At 43.2% G+C, this 19,642-nt stretch overlaps 1 protein-coding gene across 1 annotated transcript in view; it reads left to right on the top strand.

Annotated features, from left to right (window-relative positions):
- Nucleotides 1-17,429, top strand: part of SAMD12 (sterile alpha motif domain containing 12) — a 608,525-nt gene extending 591,096 nt beyond the window's left edge. The window contains exon 5 of the mRNA XM_040432862.1: nt 14,537-17,429. Within this exon, the coding sequence (XP_040288796.1) occupies nt 14,537-14,553 (17 nt within the window). The 3' untranslated portion in view covers nt 14,554-17,429. The remainder of the gene's footprint in view (nt 1-14,536) is intronic.
- Nucleotides 17,430-19,642: the final 2,213 nt, after the last annotated feature.

Below are 19,642 nucleotides of genomic sequence, written 5' to 3'. Positions count from 1 at the left end.
ACACAGATGATATTATTGTTAGACTATTAAAGACAGTTGCCGGGTGTAGTAATGGTAGTACTACTCTGGGTTACTACAATCGAACTCCTCTGTTCTGATTATACACTCTGTCCTGGCTGTGTTGCTCTGTACAAACTGTGCTCCTGTATCCTGACTATGAGTATACTGTGCTGCTGTGTCATGACTGTGCTGCTCTCTCCTGACTGTGCTCCTCTGTCCTGACTGCACTGCTCTGTCCTGACTGTGCTCCTGTATCCTGACTATGAGTATACTGTGCTGCTCTGCCCTGATTCCTTACCACTCCGATTTTTTGGTCCAAATAAAAAAAATAATTAATAATAATAAAATAATAATGAGCACTTAGAAAGTACTAATCCACAGTAATGCAGGGCTTCTCATATGAATTAAAAATAATACCAAAGAGAGTTCTAGTGTCATGCTCTGTCCCGTTTCGCCCTGCACTAGGCATAACAAAGCACTGGACTATTTATTTTAAAGAGTTAACCCACATTGGCCATTTATCACCTGTCCACAGGATAGGTGATGAGTGTCTGTCAAATGGGAGTCCACTGCTGGGACCCCCACTGATCACTAGAACAGGGGCCCCAAGACTCCTCTCCATCATTGAGAAGTAGCTTACATGGAGCCATCATGCATGTGCTGTATTTGTCTTTTTCTGACAGCCCTATTATTGAAGCTTCTCCAGACTATGGTGGAGGAACCCCCGTTCTCGTCGTTGGTGGGGGTCCTAGTGACCAGGCATTTATCACCTATCTTATGGATAGGTGATGAATGCCCTTTGTGGATAACCCCTTTAATCACTTCATATGGTGTGTAAATGAGCAGTAAAGAACAGAAAGTCGTTCTAAGTTTTGTCCCTTCGTCTCCAGAGATCTCCACAGCTGGAATAAACTTATTAGGACTGTGAGCCCTATAAAACAGACCTGTTTCTATAAAAAGCTGCCTTGTCTGTGTATGAATCTTCAGGTGCTTAGATACAAGCAGCTTAAGTAGAACAATCAATTCTTTCTCTTGTGTGTTCTGGAAAGTACAGGAGCGTCTGAACATTCTGGTCCCTCCGGGAACTTCATCAGGTATTCACCTGAGCTACACTACCATATACAAACCTCTAATGATAAATCACACTTTTCTTGGATTGTTCCTTACATTCTAGATGCTGATGGCAGGCAATTAAGGTCACTGAACACAAAGGCACGACCTCCATGGCACTTGTGATTGTGTCCCAGGTATTTACACTGCAGCTTTGGTACGGAGTCTGTTGCTAGGAAAGAACCACTACATTCGGACCTTAAATGATCCACCAACAATGCAAACCAATTATCACAACATGATATGGTAAACATCCTATATCTTATAAGCATTGCGACCATAGTCATGATGTCTGATATCACTGGTTTCACTCATAGGTTTCTGAATAATAACCTATGTGCCTGGGCTGCATAGCACCAATTGAAGAATGCACTGGGCGACAACGGCAAATCTTCTTAGTCCTGTTTATTCTGCAGTTGTCACTAAATATTCTTCCTCTAGATGATCCAAGGCTACTATAAAACAGTCATCTCTACTTTCCTTCTTACTGTGGGTTAGCATTCAGATACTGCCCGTGACATCCTTTCTCATTGGTGTGCCCTTACTGCTGCAGCTCTCTCCCTGTAACTGTCACAACCTTTACCAGAAGCTGCTGGCAGCTAAAGGATGGAACTGAGCATGTGCGACCACCTCAGCAGGGCGGACCAAGAGAAGAGGGAAGCAACAAACAGCAGGTTGCACTATGCGGAATAATTTTATTGAATAACTCCATGGCTTGTTTGATCCAGGTGCTGGTTTGAAAACTTTTAAACTTTTATTCACATAAATAAAGATGTGGGTTATCATTAGTTTTTTTTTAAGCCTATTTTACCTCCGACTCTGTGATGTGTTAGTGGCAGTGGGTGTGGAACCCTTGTGCCAATCAACCGATTTGACTTTGGGCTAGAGCCAAGGGCATTATCCTGGCTATATCCTAGTTGTAACCTTTAACCCCTATATAGTGATCTGGTCTTAAAGGAAACCTGTCACCTGGATTTTGGGTATAGAGCTGAGGACATGGGTTGCTAGATGGCCGCTAGCACATCCGCAATACCCAGTCCCCATAGCTCTGTGTGCTTGTAAAAAAAACTATTTGATACATATGAAAATTAACCTGAGATGAGTCCTGTCCCGGAGATGAGTCAGGGACAGGACTCATCTCAGGTTAATTTGCATATGTATTGAATCTCTTTTTTTACACAATAATAGCACACATAGCTATGGGGACTGGATATTGCGGATGTGCTAGCGGCCATCTAGCAACCCATGTCCTCAGCTCTATGCACAAAATCCTGATGACAGGTTCCCTTTAAAGCGGCTCTGTCGCCAATCACCCCTATTAAACCAGGCACATAGCCCAGTAGGGGTGATCCTGCAACTTCCTCCTCACTGTTGGCGCCACAGTTGTTGATAAAATCATACTAGGTGGGCTTTTTTTTTTTTGTACAAGCACCGTTATGCGACGCCTACTGACATCTAAACCCAACCCTTGATTGACATAGCTAGAGTACGACTTTGACTAGGTCTAGCGGTGTCAATCATGGGGAGGAAGGGTGTTTAGACATCGGTAGGTGTTGCACAGTGCTGCTTGTATTGAAAAAGCCCGCCTCCTGGTGCTCAAAATTGCCTGCCAGCAAAAAAAGTATGATTTTATCAACAACCATGGGGCCAACAGTGAGGAGAAAGGTATTATTTTAAACTGCAGGATCACCCCTACCATGCTATGTGCCTGGAGAGCACATGTGAATTAATGAAACTAGTCCAAGGTCAGGCAGGCAACTAATGATCAATACGGTAAACAGGCTAAGGTCTGGTAAGACAGTGGAGTGTCAGAATCAGTAGACAGGCAGAGGTCAGTACATGGGCAGACAAACAGAAAAGCACACCGTATGCTAGAAAACCTAAAGCTCATGCAACCCCCCTTAAGGGAAGGAGCCTTAAATAACCCAAAGTGTCCAGCAATTGGACGATCATGCTGGCTCCTTAAGAACACAGGCGAAGCAACAGATGGAACAGGGTAATTAACGTGGCACCCATGCAAGCTCGAGGGAGTGGGATAGAGGCAGACATAACATGCCGAAGTGCATGCAAATCCAACACATGTGACTGAAACCTTAGACTTTAGAGTTGTGGCTGTCTAGCATCCTGACCAAACTTTGGAGAAATTTTACAGTCTAGGGTACACATGTGTTTATCACAGGCATGTTTAAAGGGGTTTTCCGGGATATTTTAACCGATGACCTATCCTCTGCATAGGTAATCAGTATCTGATTGGCGGGTGTGCCTGTTTGAGAAGGCACTGGTGCTCCCAGTGGCAACTCTGCCTTCTCCAGCTATCACTAGGTCAGTGACATCACGTTTATCGGTCACGTGGCCTAGGCGCAGCTCTGCCATGATGAAGTGAATGGGACTGAGCTGCGATACCAAGCACAGCGACTATGTACGGCGCTGTGACTGTGAGCTAAGAGAAGGCCGCAGTGTTACTGCGAGTGCCGATGCCTTCTCAAACAGCTAATTGGTGGGGGTCCCGGGTGTCGGACCGCCACCGATCAGATACTAATGGCCTATCCAGAGGATAGATCATCATTAAAAAAAATCTCGGAAAAACCCTTGTAGGGATTTGCTCTGGTAGGCAGGGTAAGCGGACGCAATACAGAGGCAAAAACAAGGTTGAAAAAACAAAAGTCCAGTGTTTATTCACACAGAGAAGGCAGAAAAGGAAAACAATGCTTTACAGGGTCCTGGTGTTAGTTCACACAGCAAGAGTTCCCAAAATAACATAAATCACCTGGCAGTCCACAGCAGGCTTTAGGGCGCCTGACTCCCAGCAGGCGGCTCTCGTGCAGCTCTCAGCCTTGTAGTATGGTAGACCTCCTTAGCTCCCAAAAACACAGCGCTCCACTATCACCTGGAGGTTCATTCCACCCCCAGCTGAGCTGCTGGCTGGGTTTTCAAACCCCAGCCCAAAACCTGGCCTGGACGTGGGGAACAGCCACCCACCCTGCTCTTTGGCTGCTCCCAATAAGAACCGGCCCGGATTGGCTTTACAGCCACACTAAGTAAAACAGTGTCAGCGAGCACTAGCTGCCGCTGACACACAAAATTACTGATTCCTATCTCACCGAGGCCAGGAACCTCGGTGACACGTACCTTCCGTCAATGACGGACCCTTGCGCCTTCCTACACCCTTTAAATTCACTTACTGTCGATTTCCCAACCACATCTGGCGGCTTGTTCCAAACCTGAACTTCTCTTTCAGTGTAAAAATATTTCCTGACATTGATTCAGATCTTTCCCCCGAAGTGTAGTAGTTATGAGAGTTACTGCATGCAGACCGTGATTTCAGGAGTCAAGGTGGAGGACAAAAACTACAGTATTGGGGTTGATTTACTGAGGCTACTTTCACATCAGCGTTTTTCCTTTCCGGTATCGAGATCCGTCATTGGATCTCAAAACCAGAGAAAAACGCTTCAGTTTTGTCAATGGGGACAAAACTGAACGGAATGGAGTGCACCAGAATGTATGGTTGCGTTCCCATGCCAGACAGAAAAATGCTGCAAGCAGCATTTTGGACTGTGTCATGGGACGCGGAGCAAGACGGATCCGGCATGAAACATAATGCAAGTCAATGGTGCGGAATCCGTTTTCTCGGACACAAAAGAAAGCAGATCCAGTGCCCATTAGTGATGAACGGCATAGGCAATATTCATTTTCGCGACATTTCATGAATTTTTCACATAATATTCGCAATAAATTCACGAATCCTAGAATTTGAGATCTTCAGTCATTATTTTCGCGATTGCGCAAATCGACACTAATGAGGCGCATATTTTTTGCGGAACTTCACATTTTATCAGGTCTGAGTAGATATTTCTGATTGGTGCACTAAGTATTGTTGTGACATCACAGCACTGTGTCTGTAGCCTGTATGTATGGACAGCGGAGAAACAGTAATTTCTATCACACTACCTAACGCCCTGCACTGGAACCTATCAGCTACACTATATCACTATCTAACCTACACTGACTATCTCCCACTTACTGTATTATATATATGAGCTAACTAACTATCTAATGTAATTGGATAAGGAATAGGATCCAGATGAAAGCACAGAGCACAGCAATGTCACTGCTCTCTCTCTCAGAACTGCAAAAAAACAGCAGAAAATGGCTGCTGGGGAGGTTCTTATATAGTAAGGGGTAGGCAACTTTCCTATTGGTTGCTAGGGATGTTGCTAAGCTCAGACAAAGACATTGCAGCCTTCTCATTGGTCCACAAGCAAGAAGGGAGGTTACTGATTGAAAAAAATCTAGAATACTGGCGATTACGAATCTAAAGCACTATATTCCACATCTTCGTGAATTCTCGAAGTGCCAATATTGGCGATAAAAATTTGCGATTAGAATATTCGCGATCAACACTAGTGCCCATTGACTTACAATGGTTTTAAAGATAATACAACCGGTTGTATTATACTAAAGGAAGCGTTTTTGCTAATCCATAACAGATCCAGCAAAAACACAGATGTGAAAGTAGCCTAAACCTGTCTATGTCAGGCGGTCAGAAGATGCACATGTAGTCGGAGCTTCTGCTGAATGACAGAGGTGCAGGGTGCCGATCAGATATTGGTATGAAAATACCAGCAATCCCCTCTAATCACAGAAAAGCTCCTTTAATTAAAAAAATATATATATAAAAAAAAAATCTGATTCTACTACAACCTTGTCGTCCGGTCTTTTTTCTTCAGCACAGTCCTGATGTACTTATCTTTTGGGTGTAACGTGACCTTTTTTTATTCCCTTCAGCTATCCGAGCTGACATTATTTCAGTAGATATGGAGAAAAAACCTCTCTACGGGTGTCCTATTTTTACATTCGACTTGATTTTCCGAGAGGAAAAAAAATTCTCTCCTGACGTCCGGCTCGCTCGGCTAATATACCTGAGCCCTTATTATTTTCCGGGCTCTGATTGCAATTTTTTTTCTTCTCTTATTCTGGGTGAAACTGGCAGCTTCCCAAAATGACCGTTTTTTTTGTTTGTTTGTTTTTTAACATTAGCCGGAGCACCTCGCTGTCCATTACTGAGAATGATTTATTAAAGAGCGACGCTTTCCTCCGCAATACTCTGTGTCAGCCGAATCGTCAAGAAACCGGCGATAACGCCCCAAAAATGCTTGTGGAATCCAATTATGTTTGACATTTAATAAAATGATGATTAGGGTTCCGTTCCTAATGGAAAAAAGCAGGATAATTTATTACTTTGCGCATTTGTTTTGTGGCTTTTTTCTTTTTATTATTATATATTATTTTAAGCGAATAAAAGCCGGACGGCAAACAAAAAAAACTAAAAAAGCAATAAAGTCAGCGCTATCCCCTGAGCTATGGCGCCCACAAAACCTCCCAGCGAATTATAACCCAACGCGCAAAACGCTGGCTGTGGAGATTTTATTTGAACAGTGTAGGAAAAAAAAATTGCACAATCAAATGAATGAAGTTGAAATGTCTCTGTGGCGCCTGAACAGAGATGTCTTCTTCACAGCGGCCGTGGACGTCTGTCAGGCATCTTGTCATCATCATATTTAATATTTTCTCATTTTGAGTTGTAGGAAAATAATTGCATGTGCCGCTTCTTAGAGAGACAGCAGGAGATCTGTCACGGCCACATCTCAGGGCGCCTTCACACGCGGCAGATTTTGTGGCAGGAAATTCCGCGACTGAAAATCAGTTCCATTTATTTGAATTTCTGCAAGCCCCTTAAGGTGAACTGATTTTCAGTCGCGGAATTTTCCACCACTAAAAATCTGCCTTTAGGACGGGTCTTTGTTGTGCCATTTACACTGGATCCAAATGCCGATCTAGCAGGTCAATTGGCTATAGTTTGTATCTATTTATATGGAGCAATCATAAAAGACGAGGTCAACGACAATTGCGCGTTTCCTTGTCAGCTGGTCATAGGGCATGGTAACACCAGGCAAGGAGTGTTCAACAGCTGGAGGGCCGCAGTTTGAGAATGCTTGCTATAGATATATACAATAGAAAGATAGATAGATACTATAGATAGATACAATAGAATCTATTGTATCTATCTATAGTATCTATCTATCTATCTTTCTATTGTATATATCTATAGCAAGCATTCTCAAACTGCGGCCCTCCAGCTGTTGAAAAACTACAACTCCCAGCATGCCCGAACAGCCTACAGGTATCAGCCAACAGCAGGGCATTGTGGGAGTTGTAGTTTTACAACAGCTGGAGGGCCGCAGGTTGAGCATGCCTGCTATAGATAGATATGAGTAGATAGCTGGACAGGCAGACAGATCTGCTCTTGGTCTTTGGTAGAGTATCACACTGAATTGCAGTTATGGATTATCGGATTCTGATTTTAGGAATTTCACATATTCTCTTCGAAATGAATGACGGGATTCACAGAAACATATATATTATTGTCAGGAATTGTCATATATGAAGGAATTTTAAAGAGAAAACAATCAGATATGCTCCATAATTCGTACACATGAGCCCAGGCAGCGTCAGCACTTAGATGGGGCACGTTTCTGGTGAAATGTATTGATATGTACACAGCGTTTTAATTACACATATGAACCAGCCAGGCCGCCGGCCCATTCCGTGTGCTAATAGCATATTTCTCAAAACACAGGACAATCCATCATACCATAAAATGTCACAATGACAAATGGCGCAGGTCAGGCCACGTGTGACACAGGAGTATTTGTATGTCCCTTGTAATGTGTGCAGCTTCCTGTCGACATATTTCAAGATCTCCACTGATTCCATAGGCCTGAGTTCTCCTCATTCACTTTAGGTCATCTCATCCTGTACATAATATTTTGGACCATTATATGATAATCAGGCGCTCCTGGGGGTCAGATCGAATGTCGTTTTTTTCTTTTCTTTAGCCTAATATTCATAGAATGGACAGATATAAAATCCATTATTTCTCCTTTTCACACAGACTAAAATAGAAGAATTCTAACTTAAATACTGTCTAATTAATTGATTTATTTTGTTATCTTTTTGCTTTTCAAAATTACTTTAATTAGTTTCATATTTCCCATTATTGGCCACCAGAGGGAGCCAGAAATAGAAATGGCTGAAGCTCGGAAGTTTGTTCTCCAGCTGCGTTAGATTCAGCCTCACCCCCCTCCCTACTGCTCCCTACCACTCCCCTTCCTGTGAACTGTATCCAAAATACATCATTCATATTTATTTAGCCCATAAAAGGTCTTAATTTTGATCTCAGATGCCGTCATCTGCAATGAACGCGGCATCTGAGGGGTTCAATGACGGTGGGCAGTGAGATTGTGGTTCCCCATCATTGCACCTGCTACTTACAAAGAAATGCACTTCAAGTAATTAGTCACAAAGAAATTTTTTGTTGTGAAATTCGTCAAAGCAGCCGAATCAAATTTTTGATAACTTTGCTCATCTCTAATAATAACATACTTTTAAACTTAGTTTCACTAGTGCTAAACTGTTCCAGTAGAGGAACAGCCTGCTGGAGTTACTGCCTTTCCCCACTGAAGCCCATTGACTAATGGGACCCGGCGGGGATCTGGCCTGTTTCAGCAGTAATGCCAGAAACAAGCCAGATCCCGTCAGGTCCCATTATAGCCAATGGGGCCTGGTGGTGCTCCTGCAGCTTCCGGCTATGCCAAATGCAATGAAGTCCGGCAGGCTGTTCTTCTACCGGAACAGTTTAGCACTAGTGTGAAAAAGGAAAGCGAAAAACATGAACAAAATATTATACAAAATATGTTTTCTGAAAAAAGAAACAAAGTTCTTAATTTTTTAAATAAACCAAGAACTTTTATTATAAAAAATAAAAAAATAAAACATTTCCAAAGCAGGCGCGTAGCATCTGTTTATATGAAGTTAGATGATCATTCATCCCCATATTTACCGCTGTCAGTCTCCTACACAATATGTCGACGAAAAGTCCCGTCCCATAAGGTTATTCACTTGAGTTCTGGTATTCATTTCTGCAATGTCTGCATGTCAGAGCAAGTGGAGCAGCTGCAGATGTATGCAAGACACCAGCGAGCCAACTGTTCTCTATCAGCACCAATACCAGGTAACGGGTCTTCAGGGACAGGTTTATGCAGAGTTTTCCACTTGAGCTGGAATCTACATTTTTGAGTGGAATTATCTTTAGATTTCATAGGCACAGATTATTTTAAAGAGAATATGTCATGGAAAATGAGTTATTTTTTTAAATTACAGGGGAACTACAGCAGCTCATAAAATAGGTCAAGTCTGGCCTTTCGAAGACCTGATTTCGGGACACCCAGGATAGGAAAAAAGGGGCTGCATCAATAACTGGAGCTCCAGACCCTCTTCCATGCAGTACAGTATAGGCCTAATTTATCACTGTGTGTTTGCGACTTTCTCAATACTATTCGCTCAAATTTTTTTTGCACAAGTGGTTTTCCTCCGTCACCTTCTCCACTTTCCAGAGGCTTGCAACTCATCATAAATTAGGCACAGCCTCCAGCAGCGCGCCTGGTTATTATAGATTGGAAAATGCCACTGGTCTATGATAAATCTGCACCTTCGTGTCCAGCTGTAAGATGGTGTGGTGTGTAATGTATAGCCTGGCCCTGCAGGTGTAGGATACAATCCCAAATGAGGCGCAGACACAGTCTGTTTCCAGAACAGTCTAAACAGTTTAATAAAGGTGGTCATCTCTGTGATCAACAGTGGATACTCTCAGACAACAGAATTCCCCTTTAAATAACTTGCCTTAGAAGCCGTTTAGCTACCTTCCACTGGTGACTGATTCACCACTACACTGCTATCTCTCTAATTTGAACTTTAAAACTCTTGGGCAGTCATAAAGTCTGAAGAAGGTCTACTGATCGAAAACGTTCATCACCGTTTTGATTTGCCTATATGATGGTTTTCTAATTAAAAAATAATAATAAATTAGTCATCACTCGGAGTGTGTAGATGGTTGATCTACCCAGCTGACCTAGCTTCCTTATCTGGCACTTTGGCTGGGAAGTAGAAATTCTCTACTCCCACGTTGCTCTCATCGGAAGCTGTTGTTACTGCAGCTGCCCTCTTTGGTGGCACACATGCAACGGAGGAGACAACCTCTTCTCCCACGTTCGCTCTCTGGCAGCCTTTCTCACCATAAGTTGTCCAACCATCTCAGACTACCTCTATCACATGCTTTATTCTGTGAGCTACTGCCGCCACATGGGCCTGTCTTGTGGTCACTGCATCCACAATGACCACACAATCCTTGTGGTGCCTAGCCCCCTAGGGCCTCTTACTGGTTTGCTTCTTTGAGCACCTCTAGCAAGGAAATGTGTGTCACTACTCACACTGCTGCGCCACATTTGCAGTATACATACGGAAGAGAGACTCCTTCTTCTCCTGCTGCCAGTCAGTTCTTCAACTTCAGGAACATAACTCCCTCTCTTGCCACCTCTCCTTCTGCTGCAGCCACTGCAACAAGGTCTAATTAATGCTCACCCTCCAAAATGTCATTGTCTGGAGCTTACTATATATACAGTTCCTCCCTACTACCCTACTTCTCCTATTCTAAGCAAGTGAAGAGCTAGCCACATTACCACCTAAAGGTGGAAAAGGGCTGGCACTGTTCTCCTCCTCTTCATGCCGAATGTTGCAGGTGTGACAATGTCTGGTCACCATCATGACTTCTAGAAGTACCAATTTGTTGAACTTGTATGTTCATTCTATAAGATGTGCAGTGAGTCCCCGAGGAGCCGGTGCAGAGAATTGGAGTGGTGGTGGCCCTGAAGAGATGTTGTGTCATGGTGAACTAACTCAGGCCGTTGTTCCCTGGGGTTCGGTGCAATAAAAAGATGATGTGAAGGAATCAGGCAGATGTAGAAGAACATTAATCGTTTTTCTTTACTGAGTACAAAGGATGAGTTACAGTATATCCAGCTGTCGTCTGTACAAGGTGTAATGTCTCCCCAGATGATGAGGTATGGTGCTAGGCGAGATGGCAGACAATAGCACTGTAGAGTAGTCATTCTCCCTCTCCTAATTTCCCTTCACTTAAAGCAATGAGCTGGCACTTGTGGCTATAGGTGTCTACTTCTTTGATGCAGGCTTTTGAGTGTGCCTGTCCTGAACTGTGGTGATGGGTGTCTTAACTTGTTTTCCCCTCACCTGCAACGGAATCTGTAAAGCTGTAGTGCTGATCACTTTGCTGACTTTGTATGCTGTAGCTTGCAGAACTTCTGTGGCCTGGGACCCTGCAGTCTCCCTGGAGTAGTGGTCCTCACAGTCGAGCTGATCTCCCGTCCCCAAAAGCCACTGGAGTGGAAGCAGATGGATGTGCTCCCTCCGGGCTTGCCAAGCCGACTCTGAAACTCTCTAGAACTCCCCGTCCTTGCCGGAAGCAGGACCAGCCCACTCCTAACAAGTAGAAAGTTCCATTCCTAATGCCAACTATGCCTTGTTATGCCTTATTATTGCTGAAGCATACGTCAGATATCATAAATATGATATGAATACAAACTATAACAAGCAATTGCAGATACCCTAGGTCTGGGATACTGCAGATGTCTATTAGAGGGGCGCCTCAGCTCACAAAACTGATGGCCTGTCCTTAGGATAAACAGTATCAAATCAGTGGGCAGAGATCGGTTGATTTAAAGGCTGGATCCCTGTCATTATTTACCAGATAGAGGTCCATACTTTTAGTTGTGGCTGTGTCTGGTGTAACTCAGTCCCATTCAATGGAATGAGATTGAGCTGCTCTTAACTGCAGTACCAGGAACAGCCACTACTAAAGGCATGGCACCGTTTCTATTAAGAATCAGACACACAGATCTGATATTGATGGTTTATGCTAAGGTTAGGCAATCATTTTGTAGACCTGAAAATATCCTTGTATGTCAGTGTAGCATGCCTGCGCATAGAATTATAAGCAGGCAGCTTTTAGCAAGACAAAGCCCTGGTTGCCCTGTGTATGGCCATGGGCTGTCTCTATAGGGTCAGTGACCCATGATTAGCAATGCAAGGTTGACCCTTGCTGTGTCCATTTTTGATTGGGGCAATAAGGAATTTAGAGGCCATTTCTCTCTAAAACTGTAAAAATAAAAAATCACATGTAAATGTAAACAAACTCCTGATAATTTATTTCGTATTCAATATGGTCACTTTTTGAGCAGCCGTATAGATTATCAACCATCTTTCTTATGATCCAGTTCTTGTATTTCTGGATAAATTCCTGCCATTTCAGGAAGGTGGGGGTACAAAAAGGGGCAGAAGCTAGAATGGAAGCCATATTAGTTGGCAGCCATATTTTAAAGCTGTTGGCTGTAAAATGTTGTGATATCTGAAGAGGAAGGACGACAGTGAGGAAGCCATTACTGATATGCATCAAATGAAGGGTCTTAATCTGCGGATTAAGGGGTAGATTTATCAAAACTGGTATGAAGGGAAACTGGCTTAGTTGCCCATAGCTACGAATCAGATTCCACCTTTCATTTTTCATAGCTCCTTTGGAAAATGAAAGGTGGAATCTGAATGGTTGCTGTGAGCAACTAAGCCAGTTTCCCTTCATACCAGTTTTGATAAATCTCTCTCTTAAGCGTTTAATTACAGAGATAATCAAGCCCCATTTACAGAAATGCCACCTGCTCAATTAAAGTGCGCAAAAATCCAAGTCAGATTAAGCTGGCGATTTACTGATGATCTTTTCTTTCCCATTCGAAATTCACCGAAGCTCTGAAATGGTTAACTCATCTCCCATCCGTATTTTTTTTCCCCCCTTAAATCCAATTCGACACGGTGTAGCAGGGCACTGTTATTGAAAGATTGAAGCACCAGGTGTGATTAAATAAAATCACACATTTCATTCTCTCCTTAATTTCACATCACTCTTCAGCAGATGTATCCCCGCGCCGGTCGGTGGGCGCATCACATTTACAGCGTGTACGGAGGAATAACGCTGAAATAGACTCTAAGTGTCCCTCATTGCCCGGCTGAATCGATTCTAGTTGGATACATAAATAGTTTAGTATGTGACGGCTGAATATATAGAATCTTTTTCTGCGTAATTTACAAGCCTGTCGTCCTGCAGGTTTATGCTATATTTTTAGTCTAAAGAGATGTGCTGGGGGAATTTTTGTTCTTTTTGTGCCATTCCAGTGGCAATCGGAATTTACACCAAGTTTGTTTTTTAAATAATAGACTTCCTAGGAGCAATGGAGGCGTTGGCGTTACACCTAGAGGCTCTGCTTTCTCTGCAACTGCCGCGTCCACTGCACTTTGATTCACAGGGTCAGACAGTGTAAACGTAATCACCCCTGGCGCTGTCAATCAAAGTGGAAAAGGCGCGGCATTCGAAGAGAGAGCAGAGCCTCTAGGTGTAACGACAACGCCCCCGTTGCTCCTAGAGGTTCATTTGCACATATTAAAACTTCAGTTTTCTCAGCAATGCAGGCACATATGAACATGGGACCAACACAGATGTCTTCAGCTGCCAAGTGCACATGTAACAGGTCAGGCAGTGTCATAGGGACAAAGCGATTCTCACCCGATACTGTGGAGGAGAACGCCTCCTTCGCGACAAACATCAGCTGCGCACCCTGGTGTAATACCAGCCTAAGGCCTCATGCACACGACCGTATGAATGAGTCTGCATCCGTTCCGCAAACAGGTGAGGACCTATTCATTTCAAAGGGACCGCAAAAGATGCAGACACAGTGTGCTGTCCGCATCCGTAGTTCCGTTCCGCGGCCCCAGCAAAAAAATATAAAGCATGTCCTATCCTTGTCCGCAATCCCAGACAGGAATAGGCACTTTCTATACAGAGCCAGCCCTGTGCGTTCTGCATTTTGTGGAACGCGCATGGCCAGTTCCCGTGTTATGCAGATCCGCAATTTTGCGGACCACAAAACACGGCACAGTCGTGTGAATGTACCCTTAGTCATATTTAATGAGACCTAAAGTAATACGTAAAATGCAGGGCACTAATTAAATCCTTACCTTTTCTTGTAGAGATGCCTTAACTATATATACATTGTTCAAACCTCAGAACCTACCAGAGGGAATTGATGATGAAATATCGCAGATCAGGGATCCCTCCAGCTGTTAAAAAACTACAACTCCCAGCAAGCCCTGATATCAGTATGTTCTCCGGGCATGATGGAAGGCCACAGTTTGGGCATCCCTGTTGTAGATCACTCTGCAGAAGGACTGAGGGACAACTCCTGTTCTTCTAGGTACCATAGGCCAATGTATCTCCAGCTTCTTTGTAGTCCTTGCCTACCTATAAACTAGGGAGATGATGGAAGGGGATGGCATCACTCATGTCTCAGACTACATGTAGGGCTTGTTTGTAGTCAGATTTTATGGAGACACATAGTTCTGCATAGGAGCTGTAAACACAAAACCGTGTAACATTTTTATTTGTAACGTTGTTTCATTTTCTTTATTTTAGATTTATTCGTGCCCTGACAAAACGTACAGAAAAGTGCCTCGATGATCCGAACCTCTCGTTCCCATGTCTAGGACTTCTTCTGTGCTGCACCGGTTCTCTGAAATGCTCTTCCCCAGAGAACCAGGCTAATTCCCAGCACCCCCAGCTTTAAGCATGCCCACGTCTTTTAGGGCTGGCCTACACTGTTCTCTGACTGTCCTGACTATTCTAACTCTTCTCTGTTTTATTTTACCGCTGGTTATTTTAGCAGATCAGATGTTTCTTAACAATTTTTTTACATTTATTTGCAATAATTGGCATAGTTTAAGCCCTCACTTAAGGTCGTTAAATAAAAAAAATCATGGACATGTTAATAGTTTAGGAGGTAGCCTTTTATGTCCTAGTTTTGGTATTTGACAGCAGTGCTCGATGCAAGGATGCCTCAGTCGGGTGTACCGGATAGCTGCAGGGGTCATTTAAAGATCATTGCTCCATTCTGCAAACTAGAGGTTGTAGTCTAGTGGAGCAGGCATTGATGGATGATTCTCTGTAATGTGTATCACGCTGTATCTCAACTCCACTACAATGACTATATGACAGGCCTAAAATCATTTCTAAGCTGCGTGAAGGTACTGTACCGGACTGACATTGTATAACAGGGGAATAAATCAGAGACCTATCTCCTCTGTGTTATCAGACTTAAAAAAAAATAAAAAATATGAAAATTGAGTGACACGAAAAAAACAAACAAAACCCAAAAACCATCTTCTGGCTTCCAGACTGCTTCGCCATCAGCTAAAATGCAACCATTGATTGCTCGATGCCTCCACTTATTTCTGCTACTGTTTAGATGCTTATGCCGCCAGAATTTTCATGCAGGCTCCGATGTTTTAAAGCCATGACCGCACCAAGAAGGCACATGTTTCTTCTTGGCGTAGTGTCCAGACACACACCACTTGAAGCTGTGGTGGGTTTCCAATCGCTGTTTAGCACCATTCAATGGAGCTAAGCCGCGAGCGGGTTCACAGCATCCAAACTGTGGCAGAAACCCTAGGCAGGTATCAAGCTATTTCTTCAAGAGGAAGGCAAAATTGTGGAGGGGGAGCATCCTTCCTGACTCCATAAAGATGCTTTCCTGACACGTCTGTGCTAGTAAATACTTATATTCCCCCGGATCTCTGCATTGGGCCATTTCTCTATGCTTTCCCTCAAAATGTATGAATAAATTAAAGGGGTTGTCTAATCTCATAAAGTGATATATGTGTAATAACCTAATACCAGTAACTTACCAATATACTCTATGTTACCATAATGCCTCCTGTTTTTACACATCCTAATTAATATAAAATGCTCGTCCCTAGGGGAAGCATTGCAGTGGTGACCGTAGATGGGCTGTGAGAGCAAACAAAGCCGGCCCTTATGGTGGCCAGGATAGCAGGTGCGCGAGCATAGTCTCCTGCACATACACATTAGCTCCTGTCCTGGGCCACCTCGTGTTGCCTGTATCTGAAGCGCCTTTCGCTAGCCACCTCGTAGGTCCTATGGATCTGCCACAGTGCTGCACCCAGGCTGCTATCGTTCTGCTGAGCCGACCAATGCTGTTATTGAATCATTAGCAGCCTCGGGAGCATGGGCGCACAGGCCAGAGGAGGGAAGCACAGCGTTCCAATGCCTCTGGGCTGTACTGCTAGTCATGTTAGCACCAGCCCCCTAAAACACCAGTCCAAGCCTGCCTACCTGAAGACAAGAAATGAGACAACTCCTTTAACTGTAAAGAAGCCTTTCCTGATGACGAAACCATCTTTTCCTCTGCATATAAAAGTTCAATTTAGAAACTTTTTCACATAATTTATTTCCCCTTTTTTACTCTTGCTTTTTTTCCTTTTTGTTTCTTCCCTTGATTTCACCTTCAAAGTTGAAAACCTATCTTATGACTTTACTAATTCTTAGCCCTAAGGGTAATCCGCCACCCGTATGTATTCAGCCCGTCTTTTGTGCTGTGATTGACAAGTCACATGACATTTTTTGTAAGCAATCATTCACCTCCTTTGATATTTGTGGTCTGCTTTACAATGTTTTTATCTGTAGTGTTTGTAGACATGTGGTAACACAGATAAAACCGCCACAAAGAGTATTTCAAGAAATGAGAGAATCTTAGTAAATCTTATGTTGGCCAGAAATCTGAACAAAGCGCAACAAAAAGCAGCACAGCTAAGATATATAAGAGCAAAATGTAGTTTATCAGAACATGGAAGAACTTTACTAATCTGTTCCTTTCAAACCAGTCAATGTTCTTGAGAAGTCTAATCCTACTAGAGGTGCAGGTTTAGGGACTCGCTGACATTCCTTGCTGACTGGAGTTTCCTCGTAACTCAAAAAAAAAGTCATCCACTGAGAAGTCTGATTGTGAAAAGTAAAGTGGTTTACTGCAGTGAAGAGCATTTATCTGTGTTTAAGGGATTAAAAACACTTCTCGGAGAATGACACCTCAGAGGAATGGATTTGTCTCCATCCTCATGCTCTGCATCATCAAACACATTATCAATACAATTGTAGCAGACAATGGTTTTTTTTTCCTCTTCCACATGGTTTACGTAACTTTAGAGGCAACTCTTCATCTGTCATGGCACCCATGAGGAGGTGGACCCAGCTAAGGTTAGCCGCATTTATTTTTCATGAATGGAGTGACTCTGGACTCTAGAAGCTCTGTGGTGTTATCAAACAAATGGTGGCATACCTACTGTACCATAGAGAAAGTCCACACACTTTCTGCGGGCCTGACCGCAAACCTTCTTTTCCCAATGTTTTCCCTCCAACCCCATAGAGTACACTTTGGAGAGGTTTGTTTAGTTACCAGGTGCTCCCTTCTTCAACAAATTTGCAAAACTACCTGATCTAAGCTGTACAAAACACAAAAAACACAAGGGAAAAAGATGATGTGATGTGCACAAGTTGCTTGGGGGCAACCTAAATTTGGCCCCCAAGTCAAAACTGGACACCACTTGAGACACCACATTTAGATTTTTCTCTCAGACCATTCTTCCTGGCTCATGATACAGTAGATGAAGGAAGTGACCAAGGGTTTACTCTACAATGGTCCAACAGACCACAAGCTTTAATGGTGGTAACATGTGCAAGTTGCTTGGGGGCAATCTGAGTTTTGCCTCCCAAGTCAAAACTGGACATCACTTGAAACACCACATTTTCCTCTGAGACCATTCTTCCTGGCTCGGGATACAATGGATGAAGGAAACGGCCAAGGGTTTTCCTACAAGGGTCAAACAAACCCCAAGCTCTAATGCTTCAAGATAAGGGGCCAAGGCCACATGAAAAAACACTTCAAGGGGGAGGGACTCCATTTTATTTTGTTATCCATTTAGATTCTGTCTTAAAGGTTTGCCCTAGTGTCAATGGATATTGATCAAAGTCATAAACCAATATATAGCACACTGCTCCTACAGCTTGACTTATCTAAGATCCTGTTCCCCAGTGAAAGAGATCCAGGAAATTGTTCTACATACTCATAACATCACTACTGTCAAAATAATGTAAAGAGACTGGGCACACAACCAAAAGACATAATGTTGATGGATGGTAAAAAGCACATGTGCAACCAGTAATGATCATTGTTATAGGCACCTGCATTAAAGAGGTCACTTTCCTGCTGCCATCTATCATGTATAGAGCAAGGAAAGGAAGCATCAAATCTGGGTAAGAGACACGATTAACTTCTGTTTTATATATTGAGTCGTGTCAGGATATTTCTATAGGCTCATGAGGTGTGTGAAATTTGTTTGGGAAGTTGGAAAATGTGAGTAATGTACATTATTAAACCTATGGTGATCGGAATCCGGTTCAGTGGAACCACAGGAGGTCCCCATGTTGCATTCATAATATGGGTGTGTGATAGTAATTTCCGATTATAAACATATGGTTAATAAATCAAGACATAAATGACTGAAGTTCCGGATGGTGGCTCAATGTTTCTGGTCTTCCAGTAGATTAGTCTACATAAATCTGCCATTGACAGCATCTACCTCCCCTTGTGTTGTTAATAAAACCCATCAGCGTTTAATCCTCACATGTTTCTTGTTTCTTGTTAAACTTTCACGTTTCAGCCTTGTAAGATGCATGGAGACGGAGTGACCTGAGATCGGCTCAGTGTGAGGAACGGCCTGGATGGAAGCCATGGCACAGGTGTCCTATGACATGAGAAGAGGGAAGGAGTGTCATATGGAAAATATTACATGTGACTACTTGTCTTTTTCTGTCCAGGGACTAGCCATCTGTAATTCTTTGACTTTCTAATACTAGATGTAACACACTACTTTTCAGTCGTGTGCCCTGGATATATAGTTTTTAGCCAAAAGAATTAAAGAGACCCTTCAAGGAAAAACATATAATAATAAAGTATCAGTAGATCTAAGACTTGTCTCATCCTTGACAACTATGGCTACATTTACAACTCCCATAGTGGTTGTCAGCCAGCTTTTCCAGACTTCTTAAAGGGCTTTTCCCTTAGCATAGACGGTGTGCCTGATCCATGGGCTCCTATCCGGAGCAGTGGCCGGTCACACATGTCTGCTGCTCAGATATTTCTGGCACGCCTAAAGAGTTGAATCCACAGGGATCCTCTGATACTCTGGTGGGAAAAGTCAACCAGGCAACAGTGTACCGAAGTAAATTATTGTATTGTACTGTATTGTTTTGGGATTCCAGGGAGAAAGGAATAAAAAATAAAAATAAAAAAAAAGAATCCTTACTCTGCCCCACTGATAACCTGCCGCTGCTAGTCCGATGCTGCTCCAGTCCCTGCTGATCTTCACTTCCTGGTCCAGGCTTGATACACCAGAAATGCCAATAAAGGCCCATGCAGCAAATCACTGGCTGTATCAGTGACCCGGCTCAATCTGTGATTGGCTGAGAGGGCATTTCCTGTAATTTCTGATGTATCGAAGCGGGATCAAGAAGTGGAGAGCAGCAGGGCCTGGAACAGCATCGGGAAGGCAGAGGCTGGAGATCAGTGGAGGTGAGCAATGATTCCTTTTTATTTTTAAACTGTCCTGACCTGTATTCTCACAAAGAATTTTCCCTGTAAACCCCCCTTTAAGTCCATTATACTGTAAG

The sequence above is a fragment of the Bufo bufo genome, chromosome 5, assembly GCF_905171765.1.
Source record: "Bufo bufo chromosome 5, aBufBuf1.1, whole genome shotgun sequence".
NCBI classification, from domain to species: Eukaryota; Metazoa; Chordata; class Amphibia; order Anura; family Bufonidae; genus Bufo; species Bufo bufo.
This window is presented reverse-complemented; position numbering and strand designations above follow the sequence as displayed.